The sequence below is a fragment of the Rhipicephalus sanguineus genome, chromosome 5 (assembly GCF_013339695.2).
Source record: "Rhipicephalus sanguineus isolate Rsan-2018 chromosome 5, BIME_Rsan_1.4, whole genome shotgun sequence".
Taxonomy (NCBI): Eukaryota; Metazoa; Arthropoda; class Arachnida; order Ixodida; family Ixodidae; genus Rhipicephalus; species Rhipicephalus sanguineus.
In genome coordinates this window covers 8,766,245-8,784,136 of record NC_051180.1, presented here as the reverse complement: position 1 = coordinate 8,784,136, position 17,892 = coordinate 8,766,245, and the positions used below count along the sequence as shown (strand labels likewise).

The window sequence follows — 17,892 nt, the reverse complement described above, 5'->3', positions numbered from 1 at the left end:
ATAACTTTAGAATAATGGAAACCCTACATCACGATACTTAGATCATGACGAAATTACTTTCAGTCACTGTTTGTTCAGCGCTGCGCAGATTGCACGGGTCATGGCTATAACGTGAGGGTGTACAGCTGGTGTGTACGCTTCTTAGAGCAAGTAGCAGAGCGGCCCTGCCTTGTGAAGAAACAACGCCCGAAGCATAGTTTCCGGGAAGACGTTCGCAAATGTTCCCTCAAACGTTAAACATTGTTGAGTGCCGACACTGATGGAGTACGTTCTTTTTGCCAGCTTCCTGTACGGGCGGGACGTGTGTCTCGAAGACGTGTCCACGGCACTTGACGTGATGCGTGTCGCCCACGCTTTCGCCGTCGCCGGGCTCCTCTCCGAGTGTCTGTGCTACGTGGGTGACCACGTGGACAGGGAGACGGCGCTGTCGGCGCTCACGCGGCTCTGCGAGGTCTCCGGCGGTGGCCCTGCCTTGGACCTGCAACAGAACCTGCTGAACGAGACGCGCGCCCGCTGCCTGGACGTGGTGGACCGCAACGCCGAGCGGCTGCTGGCTGACGCCGCCTTCGAGTGCTTGCCCCGCACCGTCTTTGCCCTCGTGCTGGGCAGGGACTCCCTGTGGCTCAGGTTTGTGCACATACTGATGTCGCTTGCGAAGTCAGAGACACCTTGTTTGATCTCTGGCTTTTTTCACCGACTCCTCCTTTTGTACCTCGATTAGGGAAGAAAAGTATGTGCCCTTCCTAGGTAAGAAGGGCAGTGTGGATTAATCATGTAGAGCGAGACAGTTCTTCGAGAAGTAATGAATGGAGGGAGTCTTCTCCCATTCTTACACGGATATATACAAAGTTAGCCGTAGTGTGCACGCCAACTAATCACTGTGAGTTGTAACTTACAGGAAGCATGCTGATATCTGTAAGACAAACCCGCGATTTCCTATACGTCTAACTTATCGTTAAGGAGAATGGTTTGCGCAACTAAGCTATACAGCTCTCCTACTTCCTGCTTCCGCTGCTCTCCTAGGTCCGAAGTTTCGGCGGCCAAGGGTGCTGACCGTTGGGCGGCCGCCGAATGCCGACGCCGAGGCGACGCTGCAGAACCTGCACAAAAGCGGCGAGCGCTGGGCGACGCTGCCTACCTGGTTCGTCACTTCTTGCTCGACCGCGACCAGTTCCGACGCGCGGCCCCGGCAATGCTGGACGACAGCGAGGCAGCGCTCGTGCTCGAATTCATGGACGGCCGCATCGGAGAGGACCGACTGACGCCGGCACTCAGGACCAACCTGGCGCTGAGGCAGCGCCCTTCGCTGCCACCTTTGCCGTTGGCTGCACCCGACAGTGAACAGAGCACCACTCCGGCCACCGGGCAAGTGCGATCTCAGACGCTGGCCAGGAGCCGAAAGTCCACGTCGGCCAAAGTGCGCAAGTGCGCCGCGGATGTGTTCTGGACATTCGTGTCTATTCTAGACTAAGGGCGCCTCGCGTCTCTCTGTCATTGTGCGCAGAAGACGCCTGCTGGGCGGGACCTCAGTGCTCCTTGCTTCAGGAATGGCTGGCTTTCATTTTGCTAATTGGGTGCCAGAGTGCTTCTCGCCTACTTTACTATTGCGCTCAAGTGTCAAAGGCGAAGGCATGTAAATACGTATTTCCGTTATTTGTGACAGTGAACAAATTCTGGAATGCGGCACTAGATATTACACTGCGCAAGCACGTGGCACTACAGCTGTGTCGATACGCTGATGTGAGTTTTCGAGAAAGGTATGTGGGAAGAAGGACAAAGACTGCATATACTGAGATGAAGGTTAAAGTGCCTAAGCTTTCTACTCGGCTTCGCGAAGTTTCGAAACGCCGTTATTGACCTTCAATCGCTTCGGCAACACGTCAACACGTATGAAAGGTGCAGTGTGTTGTGGGCGCTGGTGATAAGGCTGCCTGATGAGTCCTTACAGTTGGACAGCGCTGAGAGAGGTGGCATACACAGATAGAAAAAAGAATCAAAACGTGTGAGCATTATCTAACTGGCCACTCACTGTGCAGCTGTATTCTGCATGAGCTGCTGACATAGAGGAGAGAAAGAAGCATAAGACAGCGTTTTAAGCCAAGATCTGTGAATCGCGGCCATGTGAAACGATAAATTATTCATGTTCACATATTTCGTGTGACTACTACCAAAGAAAAATACGAATGCGCAAACAACAAATGTTTTATCATTATTACCGGGCCTATGCAGATTTATTCGTCCATTCGGAATGCCACTCTCATCTTACGGTGGCGCAGTCACGGCGCTCAAGAAGATTTTATGATTTTTAATTATTTTATGTTGCGGAACATTAGCACCCAGTGAGTGGCTTGTGCTTTGCGTATGGTGCACTTTTATGATGGAATGTGAAGACCTCGTTCCTGCCAGTTAATTATGGGTAATGTTCTCTTAATTTACACCGCACATTCTTGCCTTAACCTCGAAAGTGTATTTTCAGTTTTGTGCGAAGCACCGGTATTTTATTGGAAGGCAGAACGGAAGCGCGTGTCTTCAAGTTCTGGGTGATGTCAAGCAAACGCGGCTTGTCTTTGTCTCATCAAGGATGGGAAACGCGTGTTTTTTGTTAGGTAATTAGACATAGAATTTGACAAGTGCGCGCACAATCAAACAAATACCGATTTCACATTACAACCGCCGCTCCAACTAAAAGCTGTTGTTCGCAAGTATTGAAACTTTTTCAGCCTCGCCTACCTTGAGTTTCTGGGTTTGCTGCGACGGTCGCCAAGTCAAGTCGGGAACGCTGTGCATTATTATGTGCCATATGGTTCCATTCTTCTCGCATGGTATTCCACTAGGTGTTCAGAACATTTTTTTTGTTTTAAATGTCAGCACTGCCTTTCGCGTATCATCTTTTACAAAGTGGAGAATTTGTGCGTGTAGGTGTCATCACACGGCATTAAACATTTCCGCAAAGAACGTCGTGTTAGCTGTGACGACTCAGGAAGGACCAACAAGGAATATAAACAAACAAAAAGCCGTTTGTGAGACCCCTTAAAACGCCGCAGGCCAGGCAAAAAAAAAAGAAAGAGAAAGCCCATGGTATTGTGGTTGCTATTGCTGGGCTCAGTGTACGAGTGCCACGTACACCTTAATTCGTTCGCTGTACTGATGTGGGTTAGTATGTACAAGGAAGCGGAGGGTAGGAGTGAACAAAAAGTTATGGTTGATCCCTCTTTCAAAGGAATCGGTATAACACGAATGTGAAACGTGGCTTTACAGAAGAAGTTGCCTGCGGACAGTACCTCAAACAATCAGAGTTACAACAGCACAAATGTCCACTATGTCTATTGGTATTGCCGTGAGGGGGCGTCGGCGCTGGGAAAGAATACCCGGCGCGTCGTGCCACTTTGGTCACTTGCGTTGGTGGCGCAGAATAAAGAAAAAAAAATGGTGTTGGTGGCGCAGTGGTCAGCGTGCCCGGCACCTATATTCGTGGTCCGAGAGATTAAAACTTCGATTCCCTGGTTGAGTGCCTCGCTAAAACTGTTTTGACCAATTTTTCTTTCTGATCGATTCGCGTTCATTCTTACTTACGTCGTTTCCGTGACGGAAATGATCTCAGTGAAATGTTGGAGGGCTCAGGCAAAGAACGCTTTGGTGTTAAAAATGATCAAGTGAACGAGGAGGAACTACGCGGACAGAGCAGCAGCCCGCCGGCATCACTGAACGTGATGCCGCGTGTGTGTACACTTTCATGTCCTTCCTGCTTGATCACAGCGCTTCGCCTTGAGATGATGGAAAGTATTGAATCTGGACTAGCCAGTGGCCAGTGCTACATTATACTGCCCTCGAGATTATGCTGTTGTTCTTTTTCGTGTGCAACTTTTATTTTTATGTCACATTCAATCTTGACCTGTACTGGAAAGGGGCATTGTGTCGTCCGGTGGCGAAAACTTTTGCGGTGGTAGTCTGGCTCGTTAGAGCACAGATAATAACATTTGTGTGTGCGTGTGTGTGGAGGGGGGGCGGGGGGGGGGTTACGTTTCTAAACCGCGATATGATTATGAGGGTCGCCTTAGTGGAGGGCTCCGGAAATTGCGACCACATGGGGTCCTTTAACGTGCACCTAAATCTAAGTACACGGACCCCAAGTATTTTCGCCTACATCGAAAATGCGGCCGCCGCGGCCGGGATTCGATCCCGCGACCTTCGGGTCAGCAGTCGAGCACCGCAACCACTAGACCATCGTGGCGGGTAGAGCGCGGATGCCTTGATAGTTTCTGTCAGCTTCCTTTCTGTAACGGGCCCTGTGAGCCACCAAGCTCAATTGCTTGCTAATGCCTTGCCTGCCTGAGTTAAATATTGAAATTTCACAGCGTCCCTTATGCATCGCATAAGACGACTCGAAGACGAGAGCCATCTCAGTCGATTGTATGGGTCCTCGTTACCGTTGACGACACACTGTGCCATTCCAGTGGCACTCAGACATAATTATCCCTTGTCGCTCCCTACCAACGTTCTATACTCTTAAAATGTTCCTCAAATACAAGTATAAAAAAAATACGATGCACTTTTGCTGGTGAAGACATCGCTAACCTGTTGAACTTTGTTGTATTACGTTTCTGCAGTGTCTGGCGAGATTTATTTCGGCACGACGCGTTCGTCATCGCTATATATAAGGCTGATTTTATGCTGCTTCTATTGCTCTGTCCGGTATATATAGAGAAATCACGTGGGTTTGTAATATTTTATTGATGTGAGCTTAAGATATTTGAGTATTCACATGCATGTTCCGGTTGCAGTTATTGCTGCGATTGACGGCTTAGGCCCATGCTGATACGGTTGTGTTTTCCTTGAGTATGAAAGCTTGTGCGTCGCGTACTTCTTTTCTTTATAATTAACCAGAATCATTATTCGAAAAGATGATAAGGTTGAGCAAACACTTGCTCTGAAATCAAGCTTGAAAGAAAAAAAAATGGAAGGAAAACAGTGTAATTCATATAGGCGTAGAAGTGGTCCACAGTGTGGACATGCGGCATCCCCTTCACTTGTGTAATTCGCATGCAAACGATCTGCGCTGTGCATGTTCTGTTGCATTCACCTATATGCTCAGGATGGCGCTACTTGCCGCATGTTTTCATTTTCGCAAGCTGTCTGTGTTCTAGTCATCGTAATGCCAAGCAAATAGTGCCAGAATATTATGTTTCGTTTTTTGTGACCAAAGAAAACCTCAGGAATGCAATCACAGAGCTTGTTGTGCATTCTCTGGTGTGTTACGTCAGGGAGCGTTTGTAGTTGCCCCTGAGGTGTTTTGTAGTCTGATGCAACTTTTTGTTGTACATTTTTTGTTCTATTTTGTTGAGTACTCGGGGCAGCCGTTGCACCTGGTCATTTTCTGTGTCAAGTTCTGTAAGCAATTCTCGTCTCGCGCACAGAATATGCAACATTCTGACGCAGCGTCTATTCGGTGGCTACTCAAAGTTAGGCTGTGGTATTATTTTTCGTTTTGGTAGGTTCTAGTGTATAAGACTCGTATGCAGGATACCGACGTTTATGTTGTTTTTTTCAACTTCAAGATAATGTGAAGCCCTCAAGGAGCAATCAGATCCAGTCCTCCAAATTTGTGCCGTGGGAATATAACACTTTCTTTTTGTTTGCTGTTTATATTAGGCCATTTACGTAATGTCAAGTGCGAATATATGTACTTAAGCGCATTGCGAAATTACAAGGGCTGTAAATAAAAACAAAAATAGTGAACAGACCTGATTTTTTAGACTTGCCAACAAGTTGGGCTCTTCTGTAGGAAATTTTATTTCGAATGCGTAGCGGTAGCAGAACCATGTAATTACTCAGTCCTATTTTCATCAACTTTTCTGCTCATATATAAGTTAAACATTGCTGACACGTCTAGCAACATACAAAATGTTGCCGTTTAGAACATGCGAAAACATTTTTAACTTGGAGGCGTCGCTGGCTTCCTCAGATTGTATGATTGTATGACGGGGAAAGGCAATTTACGTAGACATCATGGCGATCATCCTCCAGTTTCAACAGAAGTTTATACCAAACAATTAGGCCTCGTGCGTGGAGCGAGATAAGTATGACGTATTGTTACTCAATAAAGGCGACTTTTTAATAAAGCTAGATGTGACATAAAGTGAAGCAGCAAACAATTAAAAAACATTTTTATGAACAACTGTTTTTTTTTTCTTTTTCAGCTACATAAGTCCATGATACAGCTGTCATTGGCACCTACAGGCAGTATGTTTGTGACGCATCGTTCAACTTTCGTTATTCAATTCCACTAAGCCCTTTGTAGCGAAGTCCTGTTGACGCATTCTTGCTCTGTGCTTGAAACAAAGCGGTTGCACGTACTTATTTTTTGTTGGGTTGTTGGACATAGTCGACATTAAAACCTCGCCCTGACTGTCCTCCGCTCCCATGCCGCCGAGCATTGTTGGAGCACACTGTTTGTTGTTTATATGTTTGTACAGGTGATCGATCGGAAGGAGCTCGCGCAGCTGAGTGACCATTTCTTTTTCTTTTTTTACCTGCAGTGTGCCATAAGCGCCGAGCTTCCTGCCACGTTGTGTATATATAAGTACTGACTTGTTTGATTTTACCTGTTCTAGCTACGTGTTCTGAACACTGGCGAGGGATTTGTGCCCAGTGAAAAATGCGGAAAAGATGTTTGAATGAACGAACGAATAAACAAGCGCGCATTAGTGCGCAAATGAAACGAGATGCGTTTGTGGCGCCTTACTGTACCCTATGCCTGCGGCTGTTGTGAACATGTTTTAGCGACAGTTATAACGTCGAACAGAGCGTTCTTCGAACCACGTTTAGCCGACTATGCCACTTCCAGAGAAAGAAAGAGCTTGCAAAGCGACCCGGCTGCAATGGCGGCGTAAAGGACAGCCGCACGTGTACGCACTGCAGGTAACTGGGCTTGGCCAAGTTTACTGTAGAAAAGATCCCGTGCTTGGTAAGTGTACAGCTGGAGTGAGGGAATGCACGTTTTCGCCAACGTAAATAAATATATGGATGACTTAAATGGCAGCGCATACATACTTGGTCGATTCATTGTTATGCAGTTAAGCCACAGAACACCTAAGGCTTAACCTGCCTTCCGATGTTTTTCATATATAAATAAATAAGAAAACCGAAGCCTTAACTACGGTCTGAATAGGAGCTAGTTGGTATGTTGACATATTGGGAAAGGTAAAGTGCATTAAGACGCAGACAACGAAAGAAAAGGACACTGTGCTCTGTATGTCCTCCTTCGGTGTCTGTGTCTTAATGAGCGTTACCCTTCTTAATATATGCTAAGGAATGACGAGCGTTACTGAGGCACACAAGAAAAAACGTAAGGAAAACACAGGTACGAAAATGTTTTGACTCACTATTAATCCAAAGCATGAAGACACCATGGCCCTTGTCGATAGCACTGATCACGCCATTCTCCCTGCCGATTGTGCATCCACATTAACTGAGGTTCGAGCCATTGGCGTAGCTGGAGGTGTGGAAGGGTGGGGCTCAAGCCATGGACGTGGGATCGTCGACAAAGGACACCGCCGGACGGTCACACTATGCGTCTCATAATCCACATGAAGCTTGCGCCTTGCTAAATGAAAAACAAGATATGGTGTTTTCTTTACGTTTTGTTTTTTTCTTGTGTGTATCAGTAGCGCCCTGCATTCCTTGGCTATGCACAATCAGCTCCCACCTGGCACTTTGTAATATGCCTATAAGCATAGGCGTCAATTACCGGAGGGATGGGAGACGATCGCACCCCCCCCCCCTCTTGCCGATATACTTTAGAAGCCCTAATTAGGACTGCGTTTTGTTCTCGTCATGTCGCCTAATTATTCAAGAAACCTTGTACATACAAGCTTCCAAATTTTGGTTACAACAATAACGGATTTGTTTTATGAACCCCACTCTCAATGTGCAATTGTTAGTGCGACCGGACAAGAGGGAAACCGACGCATATGTACCTCAGACTCGGCTGCTTGCCCACTACCATTTCTAGTACACTATGCACATCGACTATTTTAATCTACAGCCGTAACTACAGCCCCCTGTTGTGAAGAGGCATGCATACAATCTAACCTACCTAACTCTTTGCTAATTAACACAGCATTTCATGCCGGCTTTGTGCTCTTTGCCGCAAAGACCTCGCAGTCGATCCAAATGGTCCAAATACACTTTTGAAAGTCGCGGCACTATGCGAAACCACCGCGAATGATACCAGCCACCGTAGAGAAAAGTTACAGTTGGGAAACCCGCTCGAGGAAGTGGCCCCAACGGGTCGCTCATCCACTTGTGTCGCTGGGGTCGATTGGCGACCAGGTCACGTCGGTCATCCTGCGCAGCAGACGACGCGGCTTGGATCGCGCACGCACACAAGCCAGCATCTACTCATTGTAAGTAAGTATAAATTTAAAAGTGATTGTTTAATCCTCTTCCATAGAAATCGTTCATAACGCGAAAGCAAAACGTAGATGTAGATGTAGATGTAGATCCTGTACAGCTGGCTCACACCCACTCAGGGGGATTGGCCAAGAATCGGGTAGCTTAGAAAAAATTATTTAAAATCTAGTAATGAGAATAATTTCCTATTTTGTTTAACAGAAAGATTTTTTACAAGTTAATTTTGTGAGAATAATAATTTCAAAAAAAAAGGAAAAATGTGGGTGGAATTAATTTTCATCAAATAAGAAATACATAAGTATAGAAAAGAATCTTGCTGTACTTTGCTTCTGGTTAACTATGGAACTTTTGAACTGTGGTTATTGTTTAAATCTTTTTGACTGTTCTATGAACTCTTGCATGGCCTCGCATACTTTCCCGCTGCTGTGCCCAAGGGTAAGTGCACCTAGAGATAGTAAATTTGAGGTTCTCAACTCTAATCCCATTATGCGTAAAGGCGTTTCCAGAGCTGTCTTTCGTAATGTAGAAAACTTCTGACATGAGACTAGAAAGTGTTCTATTGTTTCCTCTTCCCTACAATAAGAACAAAGGGGTGATGGTGCCAAACCGGCTCTATATAAATAAAAATTTAATGATGGAATTCGGCAACGCAACTTCGTAATTATAACTTCTAGATCTCTGTTATGACATGTTGAACTTTTCCAGGGTGGCATTAGATGATTAAAGTCCGGGGAATTTCTTAGAGCTGATATACTGAATTCTTGCATCATCATTTGCCTCCGAAATCTAGCCGCTACTATAAAAGTTGATGTAGGGGTAATATTAATAGCTGGTCCGTCTAACGCCGCTTTCGCTAATGTATCAGCTGTTTCATTTAGAAATGGACCTCTATGCCCAGGTACCCATACTAAACGAACGTACGTTAAGTGCTCAGGTGTTAGGGATTTGAACTCTTTCAATGTTTTCATATCACCGGATGCCGTGAGCGCGCTGCACACTGATAAAGAGTCCGTTATTATTACTGCGGAATTTATTGATGTCGGCAGTTTACGAAGGGCCAAGACTATCGCTAAGAATTCTGCAATAAAGATGGGTGTGTAATCTGGAATTCGGAGCGAAAAGGACCAGTCGAGAACAGGGCAGTATATACCGATACCACACTTTTCCTCTCTCTGCGACGCGTCCGTCGCAATGACTACATTTGCTTGCATTCTAACCAGGTAGTCCTGTAGGGTAGCTCTTAACATGTTACTCGGTAGGTGTTTTGCATTGTTAGGGAAAATGTCATCAAAGTAGATTTGAAGAGAATTTGTCGCATTACCAATCGGAATAACCTCCCTTATTTGGACGGACAGTGGATCGAGGAGAGATTGTACAAATTTTACTTGAGGTGTGTGAAATCTAGGCCAATAACAATCAAAAAATAAGCCCGGCTGCGTAATGAAAACTGTTTGGTTACGTCTTAAAGGAGATTCAAATGCCCTTAAATATGTTTGTACAGCCAATATTCTGAATCTAGTGACCAGTGAGGGAATTCTCGCTTCCATATACAACACATTATTCGCTACAAATTTAGGTAACCCTAAGCACATACGCAGTGCTTGCTTTTCCAAAAGAACAAGGGGACGAAGCTTATAGGCAGGTGCCCCGGAGTATAAAACACTCCCAAATTCTAGCACCGGTCGTACATACATGCGGTATATTGATAGTAATGTGGCTCTACGCATTCCTGATCTCCTGTTGCTTATTCTCCGTAGGATACCAACTGCCCGAACACCCTTCGCTGCGATATATTCTATGTGGTTTCGCCATAAGAGAGAACTGTCATATATCACTCCCAAATATTTGATATTTTGAACTTGTGGAATGATGTCAAGTTTGTATGATAGAGATAAATGCACTGGGTCTTTTATAGGGAATACTAGTACCGCACACTTGTTCACGTTTAGAGAAAGATGAATAGCGTCAAGCCAATGTTCTATTTCAGATAAGTACATTTGCAGGTTTTGATAGAGAGCGTGAATGTCATTAGCTGATGAAAAGAACGCTATGTCATCCGCATAGACGTACGTGTGTACGTTGTCGTTACATGGAATCGAGCTTAATAAAATATTGAATAAGACCGGTGACAGAACAGCCCCTTGGGGTACTCCTTTTGCCTGTTTATAATTACTTGATGAAACTCCGTTCTGGGAACAATAAAATTTCCTATTACCAAGAAATTCCGTGATCCACGCTTCTAAATAATGTGGGAAGTTGATTTCTCTCAGACGACTAATTAACACGCTGTGTTCAACACTATCGTACGCTTTTGTAATGTCCAGAGTAACTAAAGCTGCATACTGTCCTTGTCGCCGCGCCAGATGTATCCGACTTTCGAGGTCAATATGCGCTTGCCATATTGAACATCCCTGCCTGAATCCAATTTGACATGGACGAAGGATCATTTCTCCGTCCACAAACTTCACTATCCGAATGAGCAATGCTCTTTCTATTAACTTGACAAAATTTGACGTTAATGCAATTGGCCTGATATTGTCTAACACATATCCTTCTCCTGGTTTTTTAAGAACAGGTATAATTTTGGCGATTTTCCATTCAGTTGGAATCCAAGCTTCTTTTATGGAATAATTTACTCTATTAAGGACATCTTCCCGTGACTCTTTGAATAAAATTTTTAACATTGCCGACGTGACTCCATCGGGGCCTGGAGCAGCAGCGGGAAGTTTCCTTATCACCTCTGATAATTCCTCCATCGATATTTCAGTAAAACTATCACCTGATTTCGGCATTATTGGAGGGGGATGAACCTTAGCCGCAAAGCGCTTTTCCAAACCTTGCGCTATTCTCTCCAATGATTGCGTCAATTCCTGTGGCGATAAAATTATGGATTCAATATTTACTGATTGAGGAATTAGTTTCTTATGTCTGAGAAATCCAAATAGTGCTCTTTTGTTATTTGATTTCGAAAGAAATTCAAAATGCTTTTGGTCATACTCCACCTTCGCTTTCGCGACTGTACGTTTAAATGTACCTGCATTGAATTTATAATCTGACCAGTTTTTAGGGCATTGATTGTGCAGTAGCTTCTTCCAGGCGGCTTTTCTACGCCTGTAATCCCGAGTGCAGTCGTCATTCCACCAACGCGACATCGACTTTTGTTCAACTGAGTGCACCTCAAATTCCGCTTTTCTACGCGACTCCTGTAAAACAGAACAAATGCTCAATGCTTTTTGTTTTGACGTTGCTTCTGACAGAGATGCCATGGAGCATCGCAAGCTCTTTTTAAAAGTACTGTAATTTATGCACATGAGTCTTCTAGAAATGACTGATATTACCGGACATATAATCTTAAATATCACCGGAATGTGATCACTGTTAGTAGCAGAATCAACAGTCGACCAAGATGAAATACAAAGGCCTGATCCCGAGAAAGTCAAATCTAGAGAAGAGGCAGCCATCCCTCTGATAAAAGTAGGGATGCCTGAGTTGTGACAAGTCAGACTATTACCGTGAGACCAATCCCATAACCGAGTGCCACACGTGTCTGTCCTTAAACCCCATGTTATATGATGGGAGTTGAAGTCACCCGCCAATAGGACATTATTACCGCTGACAGATATTACACTATCCAAAGAGTTTGTGTCATTAACCCCTGACGGATAATATACATTTGCTATGTAAAATGTTCTACATGAAGGAAGGCTCAATGCAATTACAAGAATTTCGTGCTCCGACGACAGAAGCTGAAGTGCTATTTGCGCCTTGTGGCAAAATCTGTTTGAAATTAACGTAAGTAACCCACCCCCTCTTGACCTTCGGTCAAGGCGAAATGATCGGTAGTTTTTTAAATGGTAATGCTGATCTGGACCTAACCAAGTTTCTTGTAATAATATTATATCTGGATTTTTTTCAACAATGAGACACGATAAATCTGTGGAAGCTGAAAAAATTGAACGACAATTCCACTGTAAAACTTTCAAAGGCTCAATGATTGGATATACCGACCGTAGAGACAATCTTCTCAAGGATGCTTTCCTTTATGACCTTGCTAGGCGGAGCCTTCTTCGTTTTAATCTCAGGCGACAAGGAAGACGATGGGTTTAGGGGGGATCGGCTACGTTTCTGAGCCCGCGAATCTATTTCAATGTCAGTATTCACACTCAGATCTAGGGTGTGGAGACGGCCCTCGCTCCCTGCAGAGTTATTCATCTCCCGGAAGTCATCGAGAGGCTGCCTTTCTTCATTCATACCGCATCTGGCTTCCTGCTGAGCGGACAGCGAAGTACTTTTCTGGGGAGGAGCTGTTGCGTTATTTATCAGCTGAGTTAAGTGAGAATTCATTATCTGATACAAGCATTCCGAGAGGCTGGTAAATAACCTATCCATTGCTTTAGACATTGCCTTTTCCACTGCGGTCTCTATTGTTTGTGCGATATTTGCATCTGTCATTGTATTTTGCCGAGCGGTAATCCCAGCATAACCTTGTGTCCTTTCCTTAATAACCGCCATTGCTTCTCTCTTAGAACAGCGTCTTCTGTCCATTACTTCCAGTAGTTGCTTCTCTTGAAAATGAACGGGACAGCTAGAATAGTCCGCTCTATGAGCGCCCTCACATAGGCAGCACTTCTCATCTTGGGCAGTACAGTCAGAGTGTGTGTGACCCTCGCCACATATGCAACACCGTATTCCAGATTTACACCCACCAGCACTATGGCCAAAACGCCAACAATTTCTACACTGCAGGGGACGCGATGCTAACGGTTCAACCCTGAAGATTAGAGGCCAAGCTTTTATTTCCGATGGACATGATGTACCGGCGAAGGTTGCAATCACCGACTCTGTGGGTACTCTCAAGTTGTCTACCACGCGATTGCACCGGTAGATAGCTATTACTCCGGCCATTGCGAGTTTCTCGAGTGTCTCAGAAGGGCTTAGTTGTGAGTCAACTCCACGTACTACACCTTTGGTGCATGCGAGATGGGGTGGAATGTATGCACTCACCGGGATAGAGGCAAATGACGAGCATTTCAGTAGATCCGCTACACAATCAAAACGTGTCGTCGAAGAAGCAGTTGGAGCTTCATTCGACATTCATCATCATCATCATCATCATCAGCCTGTCTACGCCCACTGCAGGGCAAAGGCCTCTCCCATGTTCCGCCAATCAACCCGGTCCTGTGCTTTCTGCTGCCACGTTATACCTACAAACTTCTTAATCTCATCTACCCACCTAATTTTCTGTATCCCCCTCACGCGTTTGCCATCTCTTGGAATCCAGTCAGTTACCCTTAATGACCACCGGTTATCCTGCCGACGTGCTACGTGCCCGGCCCATACCCATTTCTTCTTCTTGATTTCAACTATGATATCCTTAACCCCCGTTTGTTCCCTGACCCACTCTGCTCTTTTCCTGTTTCTTAAAGTTACACCTAGCATTTTCCTTTCCATCGCTCGCTGCGTCGTCCTCAATTTAAGTTGAACCCTCTTTGTAAGTCTCCAGGTTTCTGCTCCGTAGGTAAGTACCGGTGAAATGCAGCTGTTATATACCTTCCTCTTGAGGGATAGTGGTAGACTACCATTCATGATTTGATAGTGCTTGCCGAATGAGCCCCATCCCATCCTTATTCTTCTAGTTATTTCACTCTCGTGGTTCGGCTCCGCGGTTACTACCTGTCCTAAGTAGATGTACTCCTTTACAACTTCCAGTGTCTCGCCCCCTATCGCAAAGCGCTGTTCTCTGCCGAGATTGTTCCACATTACTTTAGTTTTATGCATATTCATTTTCAGACCTACTCTTCTACTTTCCGTATCCAGTTCAGTAATCATGAGCTGTAATTCGAGTGGCTGAATCGAGTGACGTGCCGACAAACAGAAAGACGGACCAAAATTTCTCCGTTTAAGTATCCCAAGAAAGACTATCGTCTTTAAAAGTCAGGCACGCACACGCCAAAGCTCCGCTTGCCCCCCCCCCTCCCCATATTCCCGACAGAGCCTGCGCCATAACATATTGCGCCTGCGTCTTTTTTTTAGAAATTTTGGTCTGTCTTTCTGTTCGTCGGCACGTCACTCGATTCAGCCACTCGGCCAAAGTTGAACCACTTGCCTAAGGGCCAGCCATCTTGAACGGCTGACTAGGAGTTATTGCCTTAATGAACATATGAAGTCATTGGATAATAGCAATAACTCCCATCTAGCCGAGCATTGCAGGAACTGCCAATGTCATCCTGTGTGGTGTGATACTAACATTTTGTTTTATCATAAAGACAAGATAACTCGGGAAATAGTTGTAGCTTTCCATATTAGAAAGTGTGCTGATAAATGCGTAAGCAACCCATCGATTGCACTAACTGACGAGGAGTTCACCTTTTTGAGTAGCAGTTGACTCTTACAATCTGCTGCACGTTGTAGATACTTCTGCAAAATTACTGTCATGGTGTGTTTTTTTCTTTTGTTTCCTTATGTTTTGCTTGTTTGTTTGTTTGATTCTTTTTACGCACATGCGCTCTTGAGTTGCCCTGGGTTATATATTTCGTCTACTTCCTTCAATAAACTTCGTTGTGAGTTCGCGCCCGTTCGTCTTCTCCCTTTCGTTTTCGTCTTTTGTGTGCGCGCCGAAATGTTTCCAAGAATGTCCTCAAACCAACTCGCCCAGCTCTCCATACTATTACATTCCAGAGTTAATGTTATGCAGGTATGTGCCACAGGCAGAGTGTCGGAACGGAACGAAAACCGAAAACGAAAAACGAAAAAAACGATATTTTTGTCCGGAACGAAAACGTAACCGAAACTTTGTCGATTATTTCGTTTTGTCGATTCAATCGTTTTTCGGTTCACGAGAAAACTTCGCAATCCGGAACAACTAACCACATGCAATGTGAGCACATCTCTGAATGCAGTATTAGTGCGTACCTCAGGCAGGAATTCCAAAGCAAATATACGTTCAAATCGTGCGAAAAACGAGAACAGTGGCAACCAGAGATATTTATATTAACGCAAGTGGGCTTTCGCGCGCCTGTCACGCAGGCCAAAGTGAAGAGGGCAGGCACGTAGGCAAGGGGGGGCCCCGGGGGGCCCGGGCGCCCCCCGAAATTTTTCCAGCCTTCTATATTCCCAGGCAACTTTTTTTTTGTTTTTGCCATGGAAAGACTTTCTTTCGAACAATTAGGCCTTGCCCCCCCCCCCCCCCGAAAAAAAATCCTGGCTACGTGTCTGGAAGAGGGCGTTGGCGTTGTCGGCGCAGAAGTTTGTTACAGTTAAAGCTGTTATGAGACCACAACAGCTTATTTTGGCAGTGTCCGTGACCACTATCGCGTGATATAAGAAAAAATTAAATGAGAAACAAATTTCTAGGATCGGATGGGAGTTTAACCCGCGCCCTCTACGTGGCAGTCGGGTCTTCCACCACAGTGCCACGCTGGTGCTTGTAACTCTTTCGGAAAAATACTCTATACAGGCGTCATGTCGGGCAGTGAATCGTGTTAACATATGTAATATAACGTGGCAGAAGAGTAAAATAACAACCAGTCATCACACAATGCTAATAGCGCAAAGAGTGTGTAGTTTTCTTGCCGCCAGTGTTGCGGAGTTGTCCCACCAGAATTGGAATGACTCCAGAATCATTCCACATTTTCGCGACCCCGGGAACGAAATGGGGACAACGCTTGAAGGAATAGAATGGGAATGGAATTACGTCTTCTTCCGAAAATAGAGCACGTTTTGGTCTACGTGCTGTTTTTGAAACTTCAAACATTAGTAAGTCAGAGCCACGAAATTAACGATAAAGCAGTATTTTTAAAATGGCTTGGCTGATTACAAGCACGGTACATTTATGAGCAACGCGCCTGCTACAAACCGATGCATAAGTTAGTGTACAAAAAATGCATTATCCCAGCAGATATCGAAGGGAGAAACAAATTACCCCTGCGCGCTGGTTGCCATTGATACCCCCACACGAAAGTGGCGGATACTCTATGCACAGCCTGATCTTTATCTCACGAGCAGTTTAGTACCTCACACACGTAAATAACGTTTGCTACAAGGAAGGCATTGCATACCTGCGCACAGGCTAGCACAGAAAGTTCTCCTCACCCCATCCATGCTTGCGAGCTCGCTTGACAAGCGTGAGTGCCACCTCCATGGTGAGTGCTGACGAGCAGGGCGGCCCAGTGTTCCGTATTCGATGCAAAGGCACCAGGTGCCCGAGCGGTGCACTGTTCCAACTAATACCGGCAGATCTACAGGGTTTTGTTCCCCATTAACCAAATCTTAGTTTCTCCATATTCACGATCGCTCTAGACGTGTGACAAAACTGCGTAGTCTTCTTGAATACTACTTTTGTCAGCATAAAAATACGCTATGTCGTCATTTTAGCATTAACACATTTAAGCTTACACAATATTAAAACACCACCATTCGTTCGAACATGCTCACCATGCAAATATACTATAAGTAGCGGGAGAACTGTCCCTATGGGAATTAGTAGGATGGTTGTACTGCACGAGATATGCCGCCAAGCTACTATCCTTCGACCTTGGTAACGTGTTTTGCGTACTTTTGCAGTTCTTAATGCATCTGATGACATCAGCTCTATGGGGCGTTCATTCTTAACTCGATAAAACTATCAAGATGCCTTTCCTACGTTGAAGAATTGCAGGAATGGAATTGAACTGCCCGGCCATTCCCAGAGTCCGAATGGGCTAAGTTTTTTCATTCCGAGGAATTGAAAGGAATGGAATTGCGGCAAGTTCTAATTCCCCGGAATGGAATTGGAATGGAATGGGAATGGAATGCAGGCGCCCATTCCGCAACACTACTTCCCACCCACTGCAAATTGCTCAGGCATAATTCTTCATCATCATCAGCCACAGCACAAACATAATGTCTTACAGATGTGTAGCGGGTACCACGATTCTCCGAAGAATGACGAAAAATGGCCTAGCGGGAACTTCGTTACTTCAGAAAAATTGCGATGATTTATGGCGTAGTGTGTACATTGCGTGTGTACTTGTATTGCTACAACGGCCTCTACAAAGTCCGCTCTTCCAGCTTTCGCTGTGACTGTGATGCGTGTTCCGCGCAGGCTTGGCGATCCTTTTATCAGAACAGCGGTGTCGCACATCAGAGAGTACTCTTAATGACGTTCTGCTTCTGAGATCGTGCTCACTCCCTTGACACAAAGCATTGAGCCCACTAAACAAATTCATGTTCGTCTTTTGAGAAAATAAATACTACGACTTTGAAATTAATACTGGTTTGTGCTGGTTGGAAGGAATTCGTGGTACAGTTACTTCCGCTCCTCTGAACAACGTGTTTCGCCATTGTCCCGCTTTCTAAAAAGGAGGGCAAGTAATTGCATCACAAATGCAATGTTTTTTTATGATTACCTTAATTTCAAATTGTTGCATACAAAAAAAAAACGTTATGAACCATTACGGAAGATTTTTTTTTCGTTCCGGAACAGAAACGGAACGGAACTTT

The 17,892-nt window shown here is 45.1% G+C and overlaps 2 protein-coding genes across 4 annotated transcripts in view; both read left to right on the top strand.

The window, feature by feature from the left end:
- Positions 1 to 6,721, top strand: part of LOC119393180 (BTB/POZ domain-containing protein 6) — a 64,969-nt gene extending 58,248 nt beyond the window's left edge. For all 3 annotated transcript variants that reach the window (XM_037660017.2, XM_049416133.1, XM_049416132.1), the window contains 2 exons: positions 283 to 627; positions 1,024 to 6,721. In XM_037660017.2, coding sequence (XP_037515945.1) covers positions 283 to 627; positions 1,024 to 1,471 — 793 coding nt within the window. In that variant the 3' untranslated portion in view covers positions 1,472 to 6,721. The remainder of the gene's footprint in view (positions 1 to 282; positions 628 to 1,023) is intronic.
- LOC119393182 (vacuolar protein sorting-associated protein 72 homolog) overlaps positions 1 to 17,892 on the top strand; it is a 234,535-nt gene that overhangs the window by 104,059 nt on the left and 112,584 nt on the right. The gene's annotated exons all lie outside the window — the stretch shown is intronic.